The sequence below is a fragment of the Spermophilus citellus genome (assembly GCF_964194105.1).
Source record: "Spermophilus citellus genome assembly, chromosome: 14".
NCBI lineage: Eukaryota > Metazoa > Chordata > Mammalia > Rodentia > Sciuridae > Spermophilus > Spermophilus citellus.
The window spans coordinates 55,395,569-55,421,462 of record NC_138194.1 but is presented as its reverse complement, the minus strand read 5'-3'; the positions used below and the strand labels follow the sequence as shown (position 1 = coordinate 55,421,462).

Genomic DNA, 25,894 nt, shown 5'->3' with positions numbered 1-25,894 from the left:
GATACAGCAATCTGTATACGGGGTAAAAATGGGAGTTCATAACCCACTTGAATCAAACTGTGAAATATGATATATTAAGAACTATGTAATGTTTTGAACAACCAACAATAAAAAAATTAAATTAGAAAAAAAAATAAATAAAATAAATAAAATCAGGGAAAAAAAATAAGGATCTTAAGCTTGGGGGTTTGAGTAATTGCCTAAATTAATACAGTTAGCTTGTAAGTGTCAGATTATGAGGGTAAAAGCCACTTTTCAGAAATACATATTAACAAACATTTTAGACACTTGGCAGGTGATGGGCTGAAGTATGCAATATTTGGCAGTGATTTGTTCATTAATATAATGCATACACTTTTATTGATTATAGGATTAAAATTAATGCAAGGTGTACAGGGGACAAACTCAATATCACATACTGATACCATAAACTGTAGACTATGCACTTATTCCCTTTCACATGTGACTATAAATTTAAAGTCATAAATCTGAATTGTAGTTCTTACAATAGACTTCCTGGTGCCTGGTGGGTTTATATATGTCTATTATGTTCATTTTCACCACATTTTCTCGTTGAACAGGCAGGAGATTCATGCATACTTTCTGACAAAGTTTTTAGAATAGTTTTTTGGGAGGATCAGCAAATTTGGTTATAAGTTAGAATATTTGGTCAGCAGAACCATTTGAGTTGCATGCTTTACCCCAGTTTACTTTTAAGATGTAGAAAAAGAGCATCAATATTTAATTAGTGTCATTCCAGTATTCTTACTTTAAGTATTTGTCAAGTTATACATCATGGTTGTTTTACAAAGTTGTTTTATAAAGTTTTTCTCAGGACTCTAATGTTGAATGTTCATCTCCTGGTAAGTTGTAAACAAAGATTACTTAGGGTCTGCCCTTGTTCAATAGAGGCATGTAATAAAAAATGGATTCCATCTCAGAGTAGTCATGAGAATAGGAGAGGTGGAAGAGAAGCTGCATTAAGTGAGGCATGAAGAGAAGTTATTTCAGCCCTCTTGACTCAATGGAGACACATATGCATTCAAAATAAAAGATTTCTTCAGGTTTAGAGATTTTTAATAATAGGAGCTGATGATCGATGTAGCAGAGTAGTATGCTCTAACGATTTTTTGGATCAAACCAACTTGACCTTTCATTTTTCATGAAATCCTGCAGGAAAATGCACATACACCATTTTTCCCCTTCCACCTTTCCTAACAATTATTTTGATTTCCATGATTTGAATGACTTTCTGAAATGCTTTTATGAGGAGTAGGAGGGAATTGGGAACCATTTTCTTCAACATGTGATAGAAATACTCCAGGACTGTGAGAAAAGTAGTAAAAGAAAATTGATCTGATCATTAAAACATCTAGCCCCATCTCATCTTTCTTGTCACTAAGCCAAAAATATAGTAGCTGCCTATATGTAACTTTTTTTCCCCTATCAAATATAGCATGATTTTATTTTTGTTAGAGATCATGTCTTTCAACGTTTTTTGATATAACACCAAATGTAATGCTGAGTGAGAAATTTCCCTTCATAAGAAATCTGAATACATGTCTAATAATTATTTGATAGAACAGATAAAAACAATATAGCTTATTCTTAATTAGTTCTAAATGCCCCCAAACAGCATATTTACATCCTTGTCAACAAAATGTTGACATAGGACATGCACTGTGACTCAGAACAATGCCCATCAGAAGAGGCAAGCACTTGTCTTACCCAAATCTGCCTCAGGGTTCTTCAGCTTCTTGTTCAGAGAAGCAAAGAGTGTGAGTCAATTGGAGAAATAAAGTTAAATGAGAGAAAAGGAGAAAAGATATAGGTTTTGAAGAAAGCTTTGGGGGAGAGCCATGAAACACTAAGTAGCATAGACTAAAAAGAAACAGTATACAAATGGGTAAACAGACTGGGAAGAGTGCAGCTGTGGTTCTGGGGAATTTTTTAAAAAAACCAATCTGTGCATCTTTCCATAATGAGAATACAGAAATTCACTCATTTATTTAGCTTTTACAAAAGATGTAGCATTTCACATGCATCCAGTAGCTGAATTTCTGAGGTCACAAAACAGCCTGAGGAGCGTTTTAGTTAAGTCTGTATAAAACAAACAGAGCAATGTGGCATGCAATGATATGTTATGGTTTTGAATATGGGGCTAAATGACTGCAAATATCATCTCAGAAGACCTTGTGAATTTGAATTAAATAATTAATATTTAAAATATTTAGACATACTCACCCAACAGACAGGAAAGGCTCCTTTGATTCAAGTCTATGAAAAAAATATATGAAAAATTTATTTTATTTATAACAATTTGCTGTACACTCAAAAATTGCTTTTACATGAATCTGACTCATTGGATAGAAATACATGGTTTAGCAGTAGAAAAGGCTGTAAATAATATATTAGAATTTAATCTGAACTAATTCAAATTCTGGCTGGATAATACATAGGCGAAGTAAAATGAGAGAGCCTTGGAATGGGTAACATTTGAATAGTAGATTAAAATGAAAATAGTGTTAGTCTAATTCCAGTATGTACTCTCTGTATCTTATTTTCTTTATTCATGATAATTTGTGGAACTTTCAATGTAACTATTTGAAGTTGTAATAGTGAAAAAATGTATAATGTTTTCGACTAAACATTGGGGGAATATTTGATTTTGAGGGTAAATACTCTATGATGAAGAGAGAAGCAGCATGTCATATGTGGTCATTTAGTGGCAGTAGCTTCCTTGGGGTGGGGGATGTGGTAGTGTTGGGTCATAGATTAGGGTTCTTCTTCCTAAGAACTGGGTATTCTCGCTACCTCATAACATATCGAAAGTGAAGTCTAATCCTGAAGGTTCTGGATAGTTGTGACATCTTGAGAAAGCTACTTAAAAAAAACCACTATAGATTATTTTTCCTCATCATAAAATGGGCTAGAATTGCTTCCAGCTAATAACTGGTATTTTTTAAAAAGAGAAATAAGACTTGAGAAGATCCATTTGTACATATTTTCAAATTAATAATTAAGGAGACCACTTAGTTGGCATATATTGGTCATGTTATTTTCATTGTGGGTTTCTTAATGTACAATTATGGTTAAATGTAGACAAATACTGAAGACATTTTAAATACATGCTGGTTTCAGGTTATAAAATATTTAAACATATATGAATGGTTATAAGGAAATGGCAAGAAATTTAGTTCTGTAGCATTACTGCAGATCAAATGACTATTTTACATAGTAAAATGGACAATTAAAGTGACTGTCTTAGAATTAGTTTAAATCACTATTTTGTTTTTACTTCATTCTGTATTTGGAAAAATATAGCTTATTAGAATTATCCCTTGGTGCATGATGGGAAGAGGTGGCATGAGTTTCTTCCGCATGCCATCTTGCTTTGGGTGAACAATCATAGCAGCAGGGGAACTTTTATAGGGAGCCAGTACCCTAGCAATCCCCCTGCAGAGCTGCAGGTGGGGGAGAAGATAGAAACAACAGTTGGTGCAAATAGTTTAGAGGGGTATATTTATGTAACCTTTTCCTTTTGTAGACTCCAATGTTATTGACATCTCTACCTTCATGTAAATGAATTCCCATAATGTGTTATTTTTCTTATTTGTAATATAGATAAGCCAACAGCAGTGGAGAGAAAAAGTTGAAGATAAGTAATGAAAATATTTGGCTGCACTTGCTTTACAAAACATGGCAAGTGCCAAGTGATCTAAGGAAAATGGCATGACAGAAATTAAAGGGATTCTACATAAGGACTAAGAAGGCTGTTTACTTATTTGAACTATCATGATAATATCACTTCTCCCTCGTTTTTGGTCTTATAACCCTTGAACAGAAGATAACATGTGAACACTAATGGAATTCCTTTTCTCTGGACTTGTCAATCATTTCAGCCCATCAGTTTTCAGATTTAGGGTATGTGTGTGATTTGCTTGTGTGAAATGGTACCGTTGAGCCACCCACACCATATATTTAAGAACTATATTATACAAATTCCTTTTGGGTATCATAAACAACTAGAATAAAAGAGAGGCCTACTACATTTTGTCTTTGCTCTGAAATTGTCCCAATGTTGTGTTCAGAGAGTATTTGAAATAGTAATTATTGATAAACTTTTCTTTTTTTCTGAAGGACTCAGACATTTTGCTGTGGATGGGAACATAGAGGGACACATGTCCCACTGATCCCAGTGATTCCTATGGCTAGTTTAGCTAGCTAATTAGCAGCTCCTTCTCTACTGTTTCACTTACCACTTTGATTGTCTCCTTCCAAATGTTTAATAGCATCAGAATAGAACTCAGTTTTCAAAATAATGTTTGATTGAGAGTTTTGATTGATTGTGTAAACTAGGGATTTGCAAACTTTGACTTACTGATCAAATCCTATATACCATCTTCTTTTACACAAATCACAAATTAAGAATGGTCTTTACATTTTTAAAAGAGGTTGGAAAATATCAAAGGAATGCTATTTTGTGACATGTGAGAGTTATATGAGATTCAAATCTTAGTATCCCCAGTAAAGCTCATTGGACTCATTGTAATGCAGCCATTCTATTTCATATAAATATTGTTTAAGGATTCTTTTGTGCCACAGAAGTAAGTTGAGGAATTAGTTGTGACCAAGACTTTATGTTTACAATCCTAAAATATTTGCTATATGTCTTTTATAGAAAAAGTGTGCTAACGCATGTCATATAATTATCTTATTGGAAGGAAAAGGAAATAACTTCTCAAATTGAGGCAATTTTGATTTTTAATGCCTATCAAGATTTCTCCCAGATTTAGCAATTCAGAATAATTTGAATTTCTTTCTACACCAACATTTCAGCCTCTGTACCTACTGACAGCTAAAATGCTATCGTAATGGCACCACCTTTCTTGACAATTTCCACAACCACAGGAAAATGCCCACACATTTTCGTGCTTCACAAATGTGCCCACACCTATTTTTGCCACATTGTTCTTTTTCTTACTCAATGCTTTATTATAGAGAAATCATCTATTTATTTTGCAGACACATCTATTTTAACTTTGCATTGGTGCCTTTGAATGTTCTATTTCCATACCAGAATACTGATTTCCTTTTCTTCCCTTTGCACAATCTAGTTATCTCCCAAGTTTCTCCTTTTAACTCCCTCTAACAGCTTCATCTTTAGGGACAATTCCATCTGAGCTTTTAATACTTCCCTCCATCATTATGATATATTTTCAGGACAATAGTTTTGGATTGAGAAGTGAACTTAGAGTCTGAGTAAGACTGGTAAAAATATATATTTTTGAATTCATTTATTTGTTATAATCAGTTATACATGACAGCAGAATGCTCTTTGATTCACTGTACACAAATGGAGCACAAGTTTTTGACTTCTCTGGTTGTACCCAAAGTAGGGTCATACTATTTGTGCAATCATACATGTACCTAGGGTAATGATGTCTGTCTCATTCCACCATCTTTCCTATCCCCAGACTGGTAAAAATATTAAACCTGTATCTCTGCTTAGATAAGAGACTCCCAATAGTTTTGTGTTAAGCCTGCTATAGGTTCAGTCAGGAGATGCTCCATAAACTGAGCAGAAATAAGGGATAATTGCTCATTAGTCACTCTAAGACACAGAATATAAGTCCTAGGTACCAAGACTCCCAAGCATGTTCCATGCTCACCTGCAGAGCAGGAAACCATGGAAAGGAACCACCATCCAGCAACTACCACATGTCTCATCTTCAACATGAAGATACTGCAGAGCAAGTGACAACTGACCCAGGTTGGGTGATGCTCTGCTTTGTAACTGGTTGCTTAGTCATGATTCATTGCATTGAGTCCAGTTCCTTAGCTTTGATATGTTTCAGAGAACCTGACCACTCTCATCTTCCTCAAGTCTGTAGCAAACATCCTAACCAACTCAAGGGGTTACTGTGAAGAATAAGAAGTTATGTACTTAGAGTATCTAGCACAGTTCCTGGAACAGAATAAACCCCAATGGTCATTTGCCAAAGACAAATTCTTAATTTTAAATGCAGAAACTGTCTGAATGTATGAAAAGCTCATTTCAGTAATTTTCATCTCTTAAACTGAAAAACAAAGCACATGAAGAAAATGAGGAGATACAGCTCTTTGGAGAAAATTGTTCATCAATTTAGTTTTAGAAACAGGTGATTACATTGCTATATGCCTAGAGAGAACTTTCCTAAGGTTGTTTTACAAGGTAATTGTTTTGTGAAGAAAAGGATTGATTTTATCTTTCTTAAGATTTACTTTTCACAGTGAATTTAATAATACTTCATTTAGGACCCCCAAGAATTTAGGAGCAGAATAAGATAAACAAACCATAGCCTTCAGAAAAAGTAAGAAATAGGAGAGACATAAAATAGAGCAAGAATGAAGATCAATACGTGGTACTAAAAGAATTATAACATTTCACACTTAACAAAAAATAAGCTGTGTTTACTAAAGGCCAGGTTTTATTCAAAATGCTTTTGAAGTACTAATTTATTTAAAGATTGTTATACCCTCTGAAGTAGTTCCCATTTACAGATGAAGAAACTGAGACCAAAAGATGATAAGTACTTTGCCCAAAGTCACAAAGACAATGGCTGAGTTAGGATTTGAATTTAGGCCTTCTGGCTCCAAAGATCATGCCTCATGCCTCCCATCCTGGGCTATATCTCAGATTCCTTTTGTGTGTGTGTATATTTTTGTTCACATGTGCCTTATGGCACTGTCATACTTTCTGTATGAATACTTTTGTGCTCCACTGGGACATCTCATCTGGTTTTAAATGTCATCTACATGGTACCAAAAGCAATTACAGATTCAATGCAATTATTATTAAAATTCCAATGACATTCTTCATGGAAATAGAAAAAGCAGTCATGAAATGCATTTGGAAAAATAAGAAACCCTGAGTAGCCAAAAAAAAATTCTTAGAAAATTGAAGCAGGAAGCATCACAATACCAGACCTTAATTATACTGAAGAGATATAGTACCAAAAACAGCATGAAGCTAGGCACAGTGGTACACACCTATAATCTCAGCAACCTTAGGGGTTTGAGACAAGAGGATCTTGAGTTCAAAGCCAGCCTCAGCAATGGTGATAAGCAATTCAGTGAGACCTTGTTTCTAAATAAAATACAAAATAGGGATGGGAATGTGGCTCAGTGGTTGAGTGCTCCTGAGTTCAGTATGGAGTATCCCCCTACTTCCCCCCCAAAAAACCCAGCATGGTATTGGCAACAAAAAGAGGCAAGAAGACCAGTGGAACAGAATAGAAAACATAGAGACAAACCCGCATAGTAACAGTTATCTGGTACTAGACAGAGGTGCCATAAACATACAACAGAGGAAAGAAAGCCTCTTCAACAAATGGTGCTGGGAAAACTGAAAATCCATATGTAGTAGAAAGGAATTGAACCCCTATCTCTCACTCTGCACAAAATTCAAATCAAAGTGGATTAAGAATGTAGGTATTAGTCCAGAAACCCTACACATACTAGAAGAAAATAGAGGCCCGTCAGTCCGACATATTGGCTTAGGAACTAATTTCCTTAATAAGACTTCTAAAGCACAAGAAGTAAAATAAATAATCAATAAATGGGATGGGATCAAACTAAAATGCTTTTTCACAGCAAAGGAAACAATCAAGGGTGCAAAGGCAGAGCCTACAGAATGGGAGAAAATCTTTACCACATGTACCTCAGAGCATTAATCTCCAGGCTATATAAGAACCAGAAAGACTTAACACCAAAAAGCAAATAACCAAATTATTAAGTGGTCGAAGGAACTGAACAGACATTTCACAGAAGAAAAAATGCAATTGGTCAACAAATATATGAAAAAATGTTCAATATCTCTAGCTAGAAATTAGAGAAATGCAAATTAAAACTACAATCAAGATGCCATCTCACTACAATCAGAATGGCAATTATCAAGAATAAAAGTAACAATAAATGTTGGCAATGATGTAAGGGAAAAGGTACATTCATACATTGCTGGTGGGACTGTAAATTGGTGCAACCACTCTGGAAAGCTGTATGGAGATTCCTCAGAAAACTTGGAATGGAAACGCCATTTGACCCAGTTATTCCATTCCTCAGTATATATCCAATTATTTAAAATCAGCATACTATATGAATGTTTATAGCAGCTCAATTCACAATAGCTAACCTATGGAACTGACCTAGATGCCCTTCAACAGATGAATGAATAAAGAAGATGTGGTATATATACACAATGGAGTATTACTCAGCCATAAAGCAGAATGACTTTATGAACTTTGCCATAAATGGATGGACCTGGAAACTATCATGCTAAGTGAAATAAGCCAATCCCCAAAAGCCAAAGGTTGAATGTTTTCTGTGATATGGGGAAACTAACCGACAATAAAGGGAGAAGGGAAGAATAGAAGTTCAGTAAATTAGACAATGGGGAATGGAGGGAGGGAGTGGGATAGGAAAATAAAAGACAGTGAAATGATCCTGACATAATTTTCCTATGTGCATATATGAAAACATCACAGTGAATCCAACCATCATGCAATCCACAAGAATGGGGCTGGGATCCTAACTAGATAAGATATATTCCATGCTTATACAACTATATAAAAATGGATTCTATTGTCATGTATAACTAAAAAGAATCAATCAACACATTTTTAAAATGTCATCTACATGCTCTGAAGAATTCAAAACTTAAGTTTCTTGCATTGTTTTATTTATGACATGAAGTGACAGCTGCCCATCAAACATCTGTAATGCATAAGTGCCTCTAAATTAACATGTCTCAAACCAAATTCATGGTCTTCCCTCTTCCTTCTGTTCTTCCTTGTTTTACTACATTCAAATGACCAAATTACAAAGGTTACAGTCCTTTCTGTTTGGTCCTTTCTAGCAATGCTCCTCTTCAGTTTGTTTTTTTCTGTTGGTAAAACGCTTATTCCCTCTATACCTCTCAGTTCTTTATATCACAGTTCAAATAATCAACAACATTTATATGAGGTGTTAAAAAAACATCATTTCCTTTTTCAACATTTTTTTGGAATAGCCATATCTACTAATTGAAATATCATTCTATAATACGAGTATGGTTATGTAATGTCATTACAAATTTCTGAGTACTTCTAGGAGGTCTTCTCTTATAAGGCACAATGGATTGATTGGGAGTGCCTCATAATTATTCTCACAGCACCTTGTGACACTTAATCACAGTGTATTAAGATTGCCTATGTAATTTCCACGCTCCTCGCTAAGACTGCATACTCCTCAAGGCATGGACCACTGTACTTATTGCAAGTTATAGAGTAAAATCATGCCTTCTTCAGTGAAGAATCTCATTGAATTTTGTTGCATGGACTTTCTCCTTTGCCACTACTTCCATTCCTTGTAGACAGGGTGAAGTTAAATCCCTGAAAATACCTAGAAGTCCATTCACAATCTGATTCCAGCATAACTTCCCAGTCTTTGGCTACTTCATTCTACTAGTTTCCTGCTTCTGCCAGGCTGAGCAGAAAGCTCACTGGATGGCATTTTACTTTCTCATACCCCTGTGCTTTGGTGTACACTGTATTTTTACAGAAATGATGTCAGAGATTTTTGAAAGGCTAGTGCTTTGTAATGAATCCAAAGCACCTTATGAGATTGTTTCTCTTTTACCGTTTACTGATATCGAATCTATTTGTTTTAGCAATGGTAGCCCAGGCCCTAACCCACATGAATGATGTACCAAATGGCTTAAGGATACAGGTTCAAAAATCAGATTGCCCGATTTTAATCCAACTCTGATTGTATAGCTTTGGAGAGAAGTAAAGCTCAATGATCTCATATGCAAAACCAAGGTAATAGTAAACCTAACTCATAGGACTGTTAGAAGAAATAAATAATAAGCAAATGCACACATTAGACAACTAAATAAATAAATAAGTGGATAGAATAAGTATTAGCATCACTAGTCTTATTATGTAAAAATAATCCCTGAGTTCTCAAATCTTTGTCTTTGAATTCACAGCCAGTGAACAGAAATAGAGTCTAAGTTGCAGAATAGACTGGTGTACGAGTTATATCTTAGTGAACCATGTTGAGACATATTGGAAATTCTATTCAGCACAGCAAGTTGGGCCTAAAACAGAGATGTATGGATTGGAAACAGATTCAGGAGTCATTGACACAGCATTGCTATGTGAGATCACAGGAGAAAATGAGGGCATCCTGAGAGAGTGTAGAAGGAGAAGAGTTGAGGAAAGACTATTTAGGGTCAACATCTGGTCCCTAGGTGTGCAGATGCAAGATGGAGAGGGGCAGGAGACCTGTTTGGTCAGTTGTATTAGCCAGTAACTAGTAGAGCCCAGCACACTACATATGTCTCCCAAATGCTGGCTGAGCAATCCTGTGCCTTGATCTGTGTCACCAGCTTTTGACCTGTTCTATAGGATGGGTGTGAATATAGAAGAGAAAATTTCTCTCTGGATGTAGCTCATGTGTGCTTAAGTTAAGCCATAAAGAGCAGGAATCCAGGAGGCCTAACATTCTCAGACAGAGCAAAATTGATTTATGAACCAAAGCTAGTGTCAAAATCTAGTGATGTTTGATGAGTTAATCTTTCAGTAGGGAACAGGGAACATGTTTTTCTAGTAAATACCTTTTTTCCTAGAAAATAATTGATTTTCATATGTATTTCAAGAAGTATGTTAAAGGCAGACATGACTGTAAATATTTTATGTAGCAGTTAAAACCATGACTAACTCCTGTGTGTCCTTCTTATATGAACTCTGAGAGACTAATAATTATTATAGAAACCAGAGCTTATGCTGTACCAGGGACTGTGAAAAGTCCACTAACAAACACAATTTTGACCATAGGACAAAAAAAAAAAAAAAACAAAAAACAAAAAAAAAAAACAAAAAAAACAAAAAAAAAACCCTGAAGTTCAGAAAGACTAAGTAATTTGCTCAAAGTCACACAGCAAAGTGATGGAGTGAGTCTGAATTCAATCAGAGGCCTGACTGCAAAGTCTATACTCTTAGAAACTGCTGTGTACTATAAGAAAGGGAAAAGAACTCACTATGTGTTCCACTGGTTGGACCTATAGTCTATCTGGCCCCACTGGGGGATGGTGGCCCAGGTCATCGTGAGTTACTCCTTAGCTGATTACCTATTACTTATGGAATAATTTGACATGCTATTCCATAATTAACATAATGTAGTTCTTGAGGATTATAGGAATCTTATTTTGCTACTTAAAATTTAGTCTACATCTCATTTCTAACCAGTAATCTAACATATTCACATGACAATTTTGTCATTCCAAAGTCTGATTTAGATAGGAGTTTCTTCAAGGTAAGTGATTAAATGTGAGCAAAAGATGATTACTGATCAAAAATAAACACTTGTAAAGTGACTCTTAGATGTTTTCCTCATGGAATCCTTTGCATACTAAACTATTGCACAATTCTATCAGTATTCTTTAAAAATCATTTATTGCCCCAAATTTTTTAAATGACAGACTTTGTGTTCATGAGTAATTGTAGATGCACTTATTGAGATCTGCTGAAAGTCCAAATCTGTCTGGTGGTATTCATTCTCTTAGTTATTCTCTCTTCCTCTGAAAAGAAACAGAAGAACCCCAGGTATCTGCTGGCTGTCCAGGACAGGACGCCTGGGAAATACACCCTTGAGGCTGTTGCTGTGGGCAGCAAGCAGCTTCTTCCTTTTTCCCCTCCCTCCCTCCCTTCCTCCCTCCCCTCCTCCCTCCCTTCCTTCCTTCCTTCCTTCCATCCTTCCATCCTTCCTTCCTTCCTTCCTTTTCTTTCTCCCTTTCTCTCCCTTCCTTCCTTCTTTCTCTATTTCTTCCTTCCTCCCTTCCTTTCCTTTTCCTTCTTCCTTTCTTTTTGTATTGGGGATTGAACCCAGGGGACTTAACCACTAAAACACATCCCCAGTCCTTTTTTGTATATAATTGAGAGACAAGGTCTCAGCTAGTTGCTTAGGTCCTCACTAAATCTATGAGGCTGACTTTGAACTCAATATCCTCCTGCCTCAGCTTTCTGAGCTGCTGGGATAGCAAGAGACTTCTTAGAAAAAAGAAATTTCCTTGATGAATGGCTTGGAGATAAACATGGGTCAACACAGTTGCCAACTTCCTCAACTTCATCTGCTCAAGAAGCTTGCCAGTGGCATCTTTGATTAACTAAACATCCAAGACATGGCTGTACACTCAGGGGCACTCCAGCAGACACTTGTGCCAACTGCATCCTCTTCCACCATGGCTGTCTATGAAGGTGATGGACTCAGAAGGACCAGCCTTTGGAGATGTCCTGTCAGCAACATCAATATATTTGTGGCAAAGCAGTGCTCTCAGTGAGACCATGATATAGAATAGTCTGAGGTGGCTGAGAGTGGGAACAACACTTTCTGAAGAGCTTGTATACTCTAAAGTTGAGAGTCAAATGCGTTTTGATTTGCATGTTAACTCTGACTAATTGATGGTAGCTACTGAGGACAAGGTGTTGACAAGAATTCTAAAATCTCCTCAGTCCTCAGGGTGTGGGAGGGCTGTAATTAACCTACATCTGCCACAGCAACAGGAAGAGAAAGGAAAAGAATGGTGTCTAACATGTATTCCCAAGCTTTTGGCTAATAGAAGGCACAGGAATTTGCTCAAGGCTACGAAAGAAGAGGTATTAAGTCCACAGTAGAACTTCAATTTCTAGACCGTATGTTAATATGTGCCAATAATAATGTATATTTAATTCCTCAGATGTGATAGTGGGTATTTTGAATTTGGAAGATTACTTTAATAATTTTAGTCCTTAGGATCTTCCTGTGAAGTTGGTATCATCATCAATTCTACTTTATGAATAAAACAATTAAGGCAGAAAGGATTAATTCAATTTCCTATGATCTGAAAGCTAGAACGGCATTGAATAGAGTTGCTCAAGCAGTCCAAGTAAGACCTTGAGTTTTAATTTCGTTCTTCATTTTACTATCTCCTGTATTTATTTGTTGGCCATTAGAAGAGCACCAAGTGCTCCTACATTGCTGAGGAAAACCAAGGTCCTTCACTTCTGTGGTGGGATTTTCTTAGAATGGATTCAATTTCTTTGGAATAAAAAGCAGATTTATCCTCTATTTCCTGTGATACTATTTTCAAGGGCTTTCATGCCCAATTGAAATCTCTGCTTAGGGCTATAATCAGGCCCCTTGGTAAGTTTCATTTGCAGTCACCACCATCTGCACCACTAACTCCAGGGACAGATTAATGAATGGCTATGGTATCAACCAAGAATCTCAGTGCAGCTTTGACACTCACAGTCATGACTTTTGCCTCAGTGGAAATTGGGGCTGCAGGGCTCATCTCCCTTGGACAGGCTGTAATGTTCTTTCATAACTCTACTGGGGAGGGATTGGACAGCAGCAAGAAGAATGGAGGCAGAGGATAAAGAAGAACCTTCTGGCAAGAAGGAACATTAGCCAATGGCAGATTCTCCTGGGAGACCTGAAATTCTTTCCTCTGAAGCTCTGGAGGCATCAATGAGGCAATGGCAGTAGATATTTGATCACGGCAGAATATGGGGTCTCAGTCCTTCTCCTGTGTGATTCTAGAATTAACTTCACTGTCTCACACTTTGGAAGGGAATACACACAACTCTTCAGATATTTCTTATTATATTCAGAAAAATGACTTTCTGAAAAGAAATACTTCCAAACTCAATTATTTTCATGCAGGAAGATTTGCTCATCTCAGTTTCAAACTTATGTTGTGAAAGGAAGTAAATTTAAGAAAAACTAGCAAGTGGCTGCTTGGCTGTCTCTTTCCACTGTCTTTTTAAGTTGCTTGCTAATGGCTGTTAAATCCCATGGAGAAACTGTGCATCTGTCAAGAGTGCAGTCTGAGGAAGCAGGTAATCAGTCACAGAGTTATCCGGTTGCAGATCTCAATCCTCAGCCCTGCTCTTGGCAGAATTCTGATGCCATTTATCTTTTTTTCCCTCTACTTTAAAATGAAGATATCAGAGTCAATATGATCTTGTGCAGTCATCTGATTACCAGTCATAATAAGATGTGCAGAGTGTGAATGGTGCTAAATGACATAATATATGTATTCCCAGACTGCAGGAGTTTGGGAGAGCAGCTGACTTTTGTCCTCCTTTCGTCTCTTCCTCCTCCAATTTCATTTACCTTATTCACCTGAACCTCACACTCACACCCCTGCAGGTCCCAGGTTCAAACTCACTCTGTCCCATTCCGTCTCTCAGTAAAGCATTTGAAACTCATTCAGACCAGGTTGTGGCTAATGTCTGATACAGGATTGGGGAAACAGTAACTCATTTTTGCATGTATTTTGCTAAACTGTGTTTCTGCCCTCTTCCCATTGACATACTTGTCTGATGGGTTGATCTGTCTGGGTAACCTAAATCCTGTACTGACCCACCCTTCCATTTCCAGTTCTCCAAAGACATTAAATCCTGACAATTTAAGAATTTAATGATCTTAACTAGCACATGCTGATAAAATTATGTGATACCAGTCATTTACCAGCATTACTTAATATCACCTACCCATGGATTATGCTGGAAACTCCTTCTAATTGGTAAAGGTGCAGTTTGGCTTCACATTAGAGTCCTTCTCCCCTGAAGCTGTAGCTATCTTGTAGGCATCGGGGTCTAAATCCCATCCTCTTTTGGGCTGCTCCCTAAGTTAACCATAAAGAATGGAGCCATGATAGATACAAGGTCTTGTTGTTCTCTTTAGCTCTAATAGTCTCCATATAGCTGAGTCCAAAGGAGAATGATAAGCCAAAATAAACTTTAAGGAGGATTTAATTCACTTGATTCTCATTGAACGTATTTTCCTCACTGGATTTGTCAAACTACCTCACTAGTTGCTTCTTCCCAGTCACATTTTCTGGGACCTGACTTCAAATATTAGAGTGTTTCAAAGTTCAATTTTTGGAATTCTCTTTTCTATCTCTACTTACTCCCTTGCTAGTCTCACCCATTCGTATGGCTTTGACCACCATCTGTATACTGAGGGTTCATTAATACGCATATCCAATCTAGACCTCTCCTCTGAACTCCAGATTGGAGATTCAACTGCAAACTTGCTGTTTTCAATAAGATGCCTAATAGGTGCCTTAACTTTAGCATGACTCAAAACTATACATGTGTCTGTCACCCTCCACAGCCTACTCCAATTTCTTCTGAGATTCCTCCTCATCTTATTTACTTGCAACTGCATATATCTGGTTTCTCAGTCCAAAAACCTGGGAGACATCTCTGGTAAATAATCTGTTCCTTGCCTCCGCCCATCAAAAGATGGATGGAATCTTTGTCCTTGTTACTTCCCTCCTTAAAAAAGATGTGGCAGAAGTAATATCTGGAGCTTCCCTTTAAGATTTTAAGAGAACAGACAGCTTCTCTTTCCTTCTTGAAGTTAGTCACTATGTAAAAACTCTGACGACTTTGAGATCATCGTGATGTGACAATCCCTTAGCTAGCCACAGGAAATGACCATATAGAAGAAGACCCTCAACTACCACAGCTGCTCTAGCCAGTCCTGGTGGAGCTGAGCTTTGGAGTAAAAAATGCAGATACAAAATTGGAAGTCACTAGAACAGACTATTCATCTGAACTCACTTCTGGCTGCTGAATGTAACAGTAAATTTTGCTACACACTAGTAGATAATGAAGACAACTAGACTCCATTCTTTTTCTGACAGACCACATCCAATATGTCAATTTTTTTGGTTGGCTCTACCTTCAAATATGCCAGTAACATAAACAATTTTTTTTTAAAAAAAATCTCAGCTGCTACAACTTTTTTGACCATCCCCTCCTGTCTGTTTTCCCATGTTCCACATTTGCTCCTCCTCCACAAGTGCTTCTCAACATAAAGCTAACATAACCTTTCACAATTCAAGTTCTGTCACAGTACTCTTCTGCTTAAAACATTACAAAGGCTCTCTATTTCACTCAGAGGAAAAGCCACACTGCTGTAAGAGCCTATGCAACTTCACATCCTTGCGTGATCCTGTTTTATCTCCACCAATATCCCCTCACCTTTGCTGTGTCTGTTCCAGAAACATCGGCCTTCTTGCTTTTGAAAACTCATGGGTATGTTTCTGCTTTAGCACCCTTTGCTAGCTAGGAACTCTTCTACCTGGTACGCTTTTCCCCAGGACCAACTTCCCTGTTTCTCACTTCCTTCAAGCCTGCTCAACTGTCACCTTCTCAGCCATCTCCACAGACTGCCCTATTCAGAATCATAATACTTATCTGCCCCACTCCCAATCCTTCTTTCTGAGATTTTTTTCCTCTATAACATCTACTACCTCTTAACCTATAATTAATTTTTGTTTATTTTCAGTTACCTCACACTTGGAAGGTGAGGTCATGGATTTTTGCCCATTTTGTTAAGTGGTGCTTAATAACTAATTAATGAAAAAAGAGTATATTAGCAAAATTGTGTTTTCTTCTCCTCTATCAGATTCACTGAGAGGCTCTAGTATGCACTGAATTTAATCATCCCCTGAGTGAGCATGTTAGTAGAAGCTAAGAGATGAGTCATCCTTCCACGCCTGTGGTTGTATAATCCTCTCAAAATTGCTGGATCAGAAATTCTTCTGCAAGTCTCCAGTGATCCTAAATAGACCCTCAGGGTTTCTCTGTGTGAAGAACTTACATTGTTCTGTTATCTTTCTCTTCACCAATTTGGTCTGTCACTAAAATGTGTCTGTATTTTGACTCCTAAGTTAGAATGGCTGCTATGCCAAAATCCCTCATGGGGGACTTGAAGATTTCTAACTGGATTGCCTTAGCTGCCATACCCTCTTTTTTCAGGCAACTGAGGCTTTGCTCTGTCAAAGGGACCATTCACTGATCCCTTGCTGGAAACTCTTACCAGCTAGTCTGAATACCATAGTTGCTACCCACTTTGTGCCTCACCCACTCCCAAGCCTGGTCTTTCTCCTTTTCTTGTCTTTAGCATTATATTTAAAAAGAAATATATTTGCTTTCTCAATGAAAATGGATACCTGATATTATTGATTTCTTTCATAGTACCTTTATTTTTAATGTTAAGCATTTCAACTTCTTTTGTACTCAGTTTAGCTCATATTTTAAACTACTAGACATATATGAGACTTGCTATACTGAATTGGGCTAATAAAGAATAAAAAAGAATAAGACAATCTTGAGCAAACCAAATATTTGAAGTTACTATTTTATTTAATTCTTCAAGAATCAACACATTATCATTATAGTGCCTTTGTAGATGGTTTCAGGAAGAATAAGACTTAGTACTTTTAACAGTTGCTAAATAATCTAATTCAAAATACTGTCTCACATGTATATCTGTATTTCGTGGGTTTTTCTCGATTTTCTTTTTAAATTCAGGTATTATTGATGTATAATTCTTAAAAAGCATTTTCCAGATACATTTACTGCACTCAGGCTCATTACCATGCCGTCCTGTACGGAGAGGTCTTTTCTGTTAAGAAGAGCACATCACCTGCCTCCTTTTTCTGCCACATCCCACTCTCTGCATCGTAAGGCTGCACCTTGGGCATTATTCTGTTACTGTAGCTCACGTACACTATGCCCTTTCAAAGCAGCAGCAAGGCAGCTGAGTTACGGCTTTAAATACAATAAGGGACAGTTATTGTCAGGCAGGAGCTACTGTCTTATTACTAGCTCACTAATCTGTAGTTGGAAGAGCTGCCATTACCAGGCATTTCTGATTACTTACTTTATTGCACCACTTAAGGGCTCATCAATTTTGACTTTTCAGCTTTTGAAGATGAGATGACTTCATCTGCTCCCCCACCCTCCTGCACCCTGCTCCTTGTATTTCCATCTGCAGATGGAGCTCCTCATTCTCTCCTGGCATTAACTGACTGACAGGCCACTTCCGGCCATTAGATCTGGCAGTAACTGTCTCCAATAAGGGGCTGCTGGACTGCAATGAACTGTGAGACTAATGTTAATGAAGTTGCCCTTTTAGAAAATTAACTTTTCTAATAACAATGGTGACTAGAGGAGTCCAGTTCTTAAGATGAAGGGATGATTCTGTTTTAACTGGCTTTTCCCAAAATCCAGCACAAAATATTCCTCATGGTTGTCTGTATGACTACTTTTGTATGACTTGTATCATTTACCATGGAAAAAAATCTTGTTTTTAAATATCTCTTTTTTGTTATAAAATTCTCCTTAAAGAAAAATTTGTATTAGGCATTAACATTATAAGAGGAACAGCATCCATATGCCACCAATTGAAAGATAATCACAACTAATATTTTGCTTTATTTTTTCTCTGCCTATGCTTCATTTGTTAAATAGTTTTAGTCATGATATTTATATATTTGTACTTCTTGTTTCTTTAATCAAATGCCAAATCCTTTTCCATGTCATGAATAGTTTGTGAACATTACTAAGAGATGCATATACCCATTTTTGCTGCATGTTTTGGTTGAATCAGATTTCTTACTATTATAAATAAAACTGCAAAGACCATCTTGGGAATACTTTCATATTTTTTTTTACATTTTTAAGATATTTAGGATTATCTCCTTAGATATACTTCAATAGGTAGAGTTACTCAGCCAAAAGAGAAATATTTTAAAACAATGAACAGAGTTTAAAGAAAAAAAGAGTAAACTCAATAATGAGGCAGGTACCTGACTTTTAGTCTCCATATTAGAATGAAATAATGGAATCCTAGGATATTAGAAGTGGGAAGAGACTAATAAATGGTGTAATCCAACTTCTTCAATTTGGTAACAATTTTAAGAGAATTCACTACCTATATAAAATTACTTTTGGGTGGTTAAAAAAATCATCCACAGTAAGGGTGAGACAAGATGATAGAGGAAAAGGGATGTTTGGTTTCTCAAGAATCTGCCACATCTATCTATATTGTCAATATTCATTTCTTTTTATTTCTTTTAATTTTGTATGGATTTAAACCTTTCTTTACATCACAACAATTTTCTTATTATTTATGTTGGGTGTTAGAAGAACAAATGTGTTATAGGAGAGGCCCCAGCCTGCCCTGCTCGCAGATGTTTTAAGGAATAATCAGGAAGGAGGGGCAAAGAGTTCCACTTGCTGGGGAAGGGCCTATAAGAAGGAACTTTTCCATCAGTCTTACACAAGCCAGTCCTCAAACAGTATCCTCACTTGTACCTCCTTAAAAAAATAAAGCAAAAGACTTAAAAACTTAAACTTATAAGAGGAAAAAATATAGACTAGTTTAAGAACTGGAAGTGGGGAAGCTGGGTCTCTATCCTAGCTCTGAGATGTCTCAGCTGGTGGTCTCTCTGAATCTCAATTTTCTCCTATGCAGTTAAGGACAAATTCAAACTAAAAATAAGACACTTAATTGTCTTCCTCTTGAAAACAAGGGAAGAGTTTTCTTTCCTTTCCTTTTCCTTTGGATATTTACTTTAAAAACAACAACAACAACAACAACAACAACAACAACAAAAAAAAAAAAAAACCTGTTAATTTTAAGTACTTTCTCCTCTTCTTGAAATGTATATATCGATCCTTTTGAAGACTGGAATGGCATCTTGTCAGCTCTTTGACTCAGAAATGTCTTTCTCCAGGATCTGCAAGCCATCCCTTTGAAATGTAAACATCAAGGGAGGTAGTACCCCTATAGTGCCTCTCTCCAGTGTGTGTGTGTGTGTGTGTGTGTGTGTGTGTGTGTGTGAGAGAGAGAGAGAGAGAGAGAGAGAGAGAGAGAGAGAGAGAGAGAGGAGAGAGACTAAGAGGATACATCGTTCCAAATTGCAAAACTACCTCCTTTCTTAAGGATATTAGAAGCTTGTTTTTCCTTTGGGTCATATCAATTAACTAACATCAATGGTGACTTAAATTAGAATAAATTATCTGTGAAAAATGGTGTTGTGAAGTCCTTTTACTTGGGGACTAATTATTGTTTATGTTGAAAACCTGTGTGTGGTAGGTTGTATCTATTTGGCTATATAATCCCTTAGTGGGTAGCCTGTAATATGCATTGCATGTTGGTTTAATGCCTATTCAGTAAAACAAATGGTTTCCTTCTCTCTCACCTTTTTTTGTAGAGGATTTATGCATAGAAAAATATTTAATTTTCCAAACAGTACCAAGAGAAGGCAATGCTCCAGTACTAAATATTTTTTTAGTTTTTAATTTGGTTTATTTAAAGATAAGTCTATATAAGTCTTTCATGCTCCCTTCCATGTAGTCTTGTGGAATGGGAACCATATGCTGGATTTTGAATAAATGGGTAGATTAAGAAGGTGGATTTGATATGAGCTTGTGGTGAGCAAAAGAGGGCTGAGTTAACATTCAGAAATAAAACTCAACTAACTTATGAATGTATCTTAGGATGGGAGCTCAAGGCCCTAAATCATATAGCAAGGGCTGTCCTAAAACAAGAAAAATGTCACTGTATCTGGTGATTTTTAATGTAATTTTATTTTTTGTTGAAAAGCACCAGTTTAAAAAGAAAGAAAGAAAGAAAAAAGAAAGAAAGAAAGAAAGAAAGAAAGAAAGAAAGAAAGAAAGAAAGAAAGAAAGAAATCTACACTGATAATGTAAACATTCCAACTTAGAGCAAGGGAGGGCATTGCTCTTTGGAAGATAAAACCCACAATGTATCTTCCTCCAGTCAGGGAGCAAAGTGAGATGCCTACATTTCTACTTTCCTACTAAGCTTCAGTGGGAACTAGCAGTGTCGTTTTCTGTGCTGTGACCTCAATAAACTATGTAGAAGACAAACAGCAAGATGCAAGGAATCTGTGGCACAAAAGGCCATAGCATGAGTCCTGCTAATGAGGAGACCTTCTGTTCAAAAGAAAACCCTGTTTTCAGGTATGAAGGAAAACAACAAGCTCAAGACAAGCTGCAGTTTCTAAAGTGCAGGAAAATTAACAGCAGGGTGAAATCCAGTTGTCTTTCTTTGTGTCTGCCAAAAGACAAGAAAGATGAAATAAAATTGTAATGGTTCAATCATGTACTAGATTTATCATTCCTTTTCCATTTCTTCCTATCCCAAAGGAGAGGTATCAAGTATTAGGTTAAACGGGTCTCTGTGTAAAAGGTTGCAGATCCCCAAATCCCCAAGCATGATCCTTTTTTCTTTTTCTTTTTCCCTTTCTGGTCCTTAAGGCTGGGTAGACAAGCCAACCAAGTGTTAACCAGTGTCTCCTTCCAGTGTGCAGCTATGTGGGTACCTTGAACCCAAGCCTATTCTGTAGATCAAACTGTCTGGAACACAACTCCTAAAATTTTACCGGTTGTCAAATTTGTTGAGGAATTCACAGGATGGTAAATTACCTTATGAGAGGTAGAAAGAAATCCTTTGTGGCTTGCTTTATCTTGCTTTGTGTAAGTTCATCCTTAACTTCTATTGCAAGATTTCATGAGAAAAATACCATCTGCCTTAATAATTTTTTGGTGTGTGTATGTATTGTGTCAATGTTGCTTAGGGTAGTACCTGCTATTCTGTTTAGATGATTTTATATAAAAGCCTACATAATAAGTTTCTGTCAGAGGACAGAAAAAAATCCTTATATATTTGAGTACTTTCTTTCACTAAGTATTTTCATTTACTACACAGTTACATAAATTATTATGCTTCCTTTTCAGACTTGACTGCCAGAAATCTCATAGCTAAGTTGCTCACATTTATCACTTTGTCATTGTATAAGTTTCCTTGGTATAATTTAACTTTTGCCTGATCCTACTTGGTCTACCCATCTCTTAATTCCCATGCAATTCTTGGTTCTTGTTGTTTTTCTGTTTTTTAAGATTGGCCACATGGTTTCGTTTCCTTTAGTTTTATCTAAAACTACCTCAAATCAAACAAATAGAAATATAGTCTTTCTAACAACCTGAAGACTAACAATATAACTTATGAAAGTCTTAGAGATGGAATCTCTGTATTAAAGAATTGCACTATCCCATCTCCCCGTACCCCTGTCATATTCTTTCTACATGCAAGAAGATAATCATGGATATTTATGCATTAAAAATATATCAGAAAAATTGCAAATAGGCCATTCTTTAACTTAGCAGAGAATTGCCTGAGGCAGAACTATTTTAATGGGTGTTGTGTCAGCATTTCTTTAAACAGTTTAAATGAAAAGGTCTATAAGTTACATTTGCTTAGTGTAAAATTATGGGGACTATGCTATAAGTAAAAGTAATCTTTTTTAAAAAAAGTTTTCTCTTTAGGAAGTTATATGAAACATTAACCCATTTAGTTGTGTGAATTTTAGCAATATCATCATTGCTAAAGAGTCACTTAAAATAACATTCTAAAATACTTTATTGTACATATTTTTCTTTGAGTGATCATCATAATAAGCATAGATAAAATTTGTAGAGTATCTATAATATTGAGTTCTAGGCTCCTAAAAGATAGTATCTTTCAGGAAACTTTTATATCTTTCTTTATGGGACCAAAGAATATGAGAAGTCATTCAACTTGACCATCAAGGTCAAACTCTTGGTAATACTGATTGTGTTAGAAGCCATGCCTGCCTAATACTCTCTCCACTGAACATACTCCTAGGAAACATGCACAATTTAAACTATCAATAAAGTGAATGTTTGGGACCTTTTCTGATATAAAAGCTTGTCAACATTCATTTGGGAACTCTGAATTAGAATTCACCCTTAATTATTCAAATGAATGAAAATTCAGCTTTGAATTTTAGAAGTATACTTTTTTCCTATTTTCTCTTGTGTATATCTGCAATTGTATGTCAGTGATTTGGTTGCACAGGAACAAGTGGAACAGGAGCTATAATCCTGTAATTTCTACCCAGACTCGGCAAAAACACACTTTCAAAATAAACCTGGTAGGCCTGTCAGTGCCTGCTTTGTGTCTATTTCAACTAGACATGATGTGTTAGCATGGGGTGCTGGAGAACACATTTCCCTCTCTTTCTCACACTCCCCCTTTTAAGCCAGAGAACGTGTTCTTGGATGGCTTTCTGAGTGGACCAACCAAGCGAGGTAAGTAAAATGGAAGAAAGCCTTTGCCTGGGCAGAAGTAGTAAGATTCTGAAAGAGAATGTGTATTATCCTTGACATTATAAAAGGCGACAGAAAACAAATAAAATGATCAATACCTAATTGGTAAACATCTCTCAGCAAACTGCACAAGTCAATGAAGTAGAGATGTCCAGGATTCTTTTTCTCCATATTGATTTTTACTCTTAGAATTAGTTAAATTAGCTTCCGTGACTTTCACTTCTATTGTCAAGGTTCTAGGTGATATTTCAGGTCGTCCCCTAATTCAGGCTCCCCTTCCCATATGAGCCACAGACATCATGAAGATGACATCAGAACTCACATAGATTGAATAGAAAATAAATCCCCAGAGATATTTTGTTTAAGAATCACCTTTGTTTGTCAGTACTCTGAAAGTTTTTCGATCATGAAAGCTCTCATAGTGAGATTCATGGCTACCACCACCAATCATGATGCTCTTAAAATGGAGACACCAGTAGCTATTGGTTATCCTTTGGCAAACTTAAGGAGTCTTGATTTACTTGCATGGTAAATCCAATTCTTGATTCCCATGGTCACCTCTCTAGGGTTGGAAGGTTGCTACAAAAGGCATGTATATGATTGCCACTAAATCATATTTGGGAACGGTACCTAATAATCTCAATGAAATCAGAGAGATGACACTTTTTGTATTACCTTACTAAACACTTTCCTGTAACCAGGAGGTATACCTGCAGGTGAATCACCTCTATTTGTTAAACTTTCATAAATAGTTGTTCTTTGGTATCTTTGTTGGTTTTACTCAAACCAGAGAGAAAAGGTCTATTTTATAGGCAGAAGCAAAACCATCATACAATTTTTCTCTTTTAGCAATTATTTAGCATTAATTGGAACTTGGCATGCTGAAAAACTTACTTCCTGGGGGAGAATCATTATTTCAGAGCACCATGGATGTACATTGCACATTTGAAGCAGCAATTTATTAAAAGTTACATTATTTTCTCTAGAGAATGGATTAGCCACTCACCATTAGGACTAGATCCAATATTTATGAAATGTTCACAAATGATTAATTATGTTTCATTTACAGATAGGCTCTAATGGGAGACCTTTTTATTGCAAGTACTATTTTAATGAATTGTCTGTCTTTATGGATTCACGTACAAGACTGAAATAATTTATTTTTACTTCCTTCCCTCAACTTTATACCTGAGCTCACCACTGCTTATCACATCTTTCTGTTTCTTCTATCTGAATCACACGCTCATACCCCTAGTTGCCTAAGCTAGAAATCTTGGATATCTGTGACTCACACTCCCCCATAGCCCATTTTCAATCAGTCAACATATTTAAATGATTCCTTCTTGTCTTCAGAATAAAAGTCAAATTTATTTTATCTGCTGTATATGGATATTCACAGCCTGGGCCATTGGAATGTTCCCTTTACACATTCTCCACCAAGTTAGCCTCCCCTGGCTCCCACCATGAGGTACTCTTCCTTATTTCTATGCTTCTGCCCCTGCACTTTGCTCAGCATGTCCACCTTTGCCTTTGTCTGCAGAGGCAATGACTGTTTGTTCAAGTATCCTTTTCATCCTGTAGCTTTCCCAGACTTTTCACTTCCCCTTAGACAGAATCAGCAACTCATTAATGTTTACTTCTCTTGGGTTGTCCTCATTTGTTTATGCTTCTAACTCATGCATAAGACAGTTGAGATTTGTTAAGCCTCACTGTGTTTCTTTTTTGCATCTTCTTTGAATACCATGTAAATTAAGCACCTAGTAACCACTTATGGAACTTTGTTGGGCTAATGTAAAAATCTTATTAAAAGAAGAAACAAAGCAACCCTCTTGTGTTTCAGTGGATATTCCACATCCCTTGTGAATACTGCTTTGTGGCTGATGATGAAGATAAAGTAGATGCAGATAAAGAAGGTCTTTTAGCAGATCAGTTATAGTCCCCCACAGAATATAGTTATGGAGACAAAGCAGTTTAGGGCACAAAGGTGAATTACAGATTATTTTTGTACCAATAACTTGATTTTCATTTTTTAAATTGCTGCATTATAATTATACAAAGTACTGGGAATCATTGTGACATATTCATGTATGCACATAACATAAATTGCTCATTTTATTTTTTTATTTCCCTTCATAGTTCCCCTGATCCTGTTCTTCCACTCTACTAGCCTTCCATTTATTTATTTATTTTTAATTGGTACATTGTATTTATACATAAAAATGGGATTCACTGTGATATAGTCTCATGTAAGTTTAGCATAATTTGGCCTATTTCATGTGTAAAAAGGGTCTAAAGAATGGGAGACAATCCCTGCCAGCTACTCTTTTGACAAAAGATCAATATCCATAATCTGAAAAAGAACACCAAAAATATTCACAGCAAAAATCGAATCAAAAGAAAACAACAACAAACTGAACCAATAAGTGTGCAAATGAGCCAAACAGACATTTCTCAAAAGAAGAAATCAAATGGTCAACAAATATATGAAAAACAAATGTTCAACATTCTGGGCAACCAAGGAAATGCAAATCAAAACTACATTGGGATTTCATCTCGTAACTGTTAGAACGGCAATCATCAATAATGTAAGTAATAATAACCATTGGAGAGATTGTGCGGAGAAACAGACACTTCATTGTTGGTGGGGCTGCAAATTACTACATCAACAATGGAACTCAATATGGAGACTCTCTTAAAGATTAGGCTGGGGCTATAGCTCAGTGATAGAGTGCTTGCCTAGAATGTGTGAGGCACTGGGTTGGATTCTCAGCACCACATAAAAACATAAATAAACAACTAAAATAAAGGCATTCTGTCCATCAACAACTACAAAAAATAAAAAAAAAATAAGATTATGGATAGAACCACCA

At 36.3% G+C, this 25,894-nt stretch overlaps 1 protein-coding gene across 1 annotated transcript in view; it reads right to left on the bottom strand.

Moving 5' to 3' along the window:
- RALYL (RALY RNA binding protein like) overlaps positions 1-25,894 on the bottom strand; it is a gene marked incomplete at both ends in the record, with an annotated part of 341,755 nt that overhangs the window by 77,959 nt on the left and 237,902 nt on the right. Inside the window, one exon of the mRNA XM_081265866.1 lies at positions 2,245-2,277. Within this exon, the coding sequence (XP_081121992.1) occupies positions 2,245-2,277 (33 nt within the window). The remainder of the gene's footprint in view (positions 1-2,244; positions 2,278-25,894) is intronic.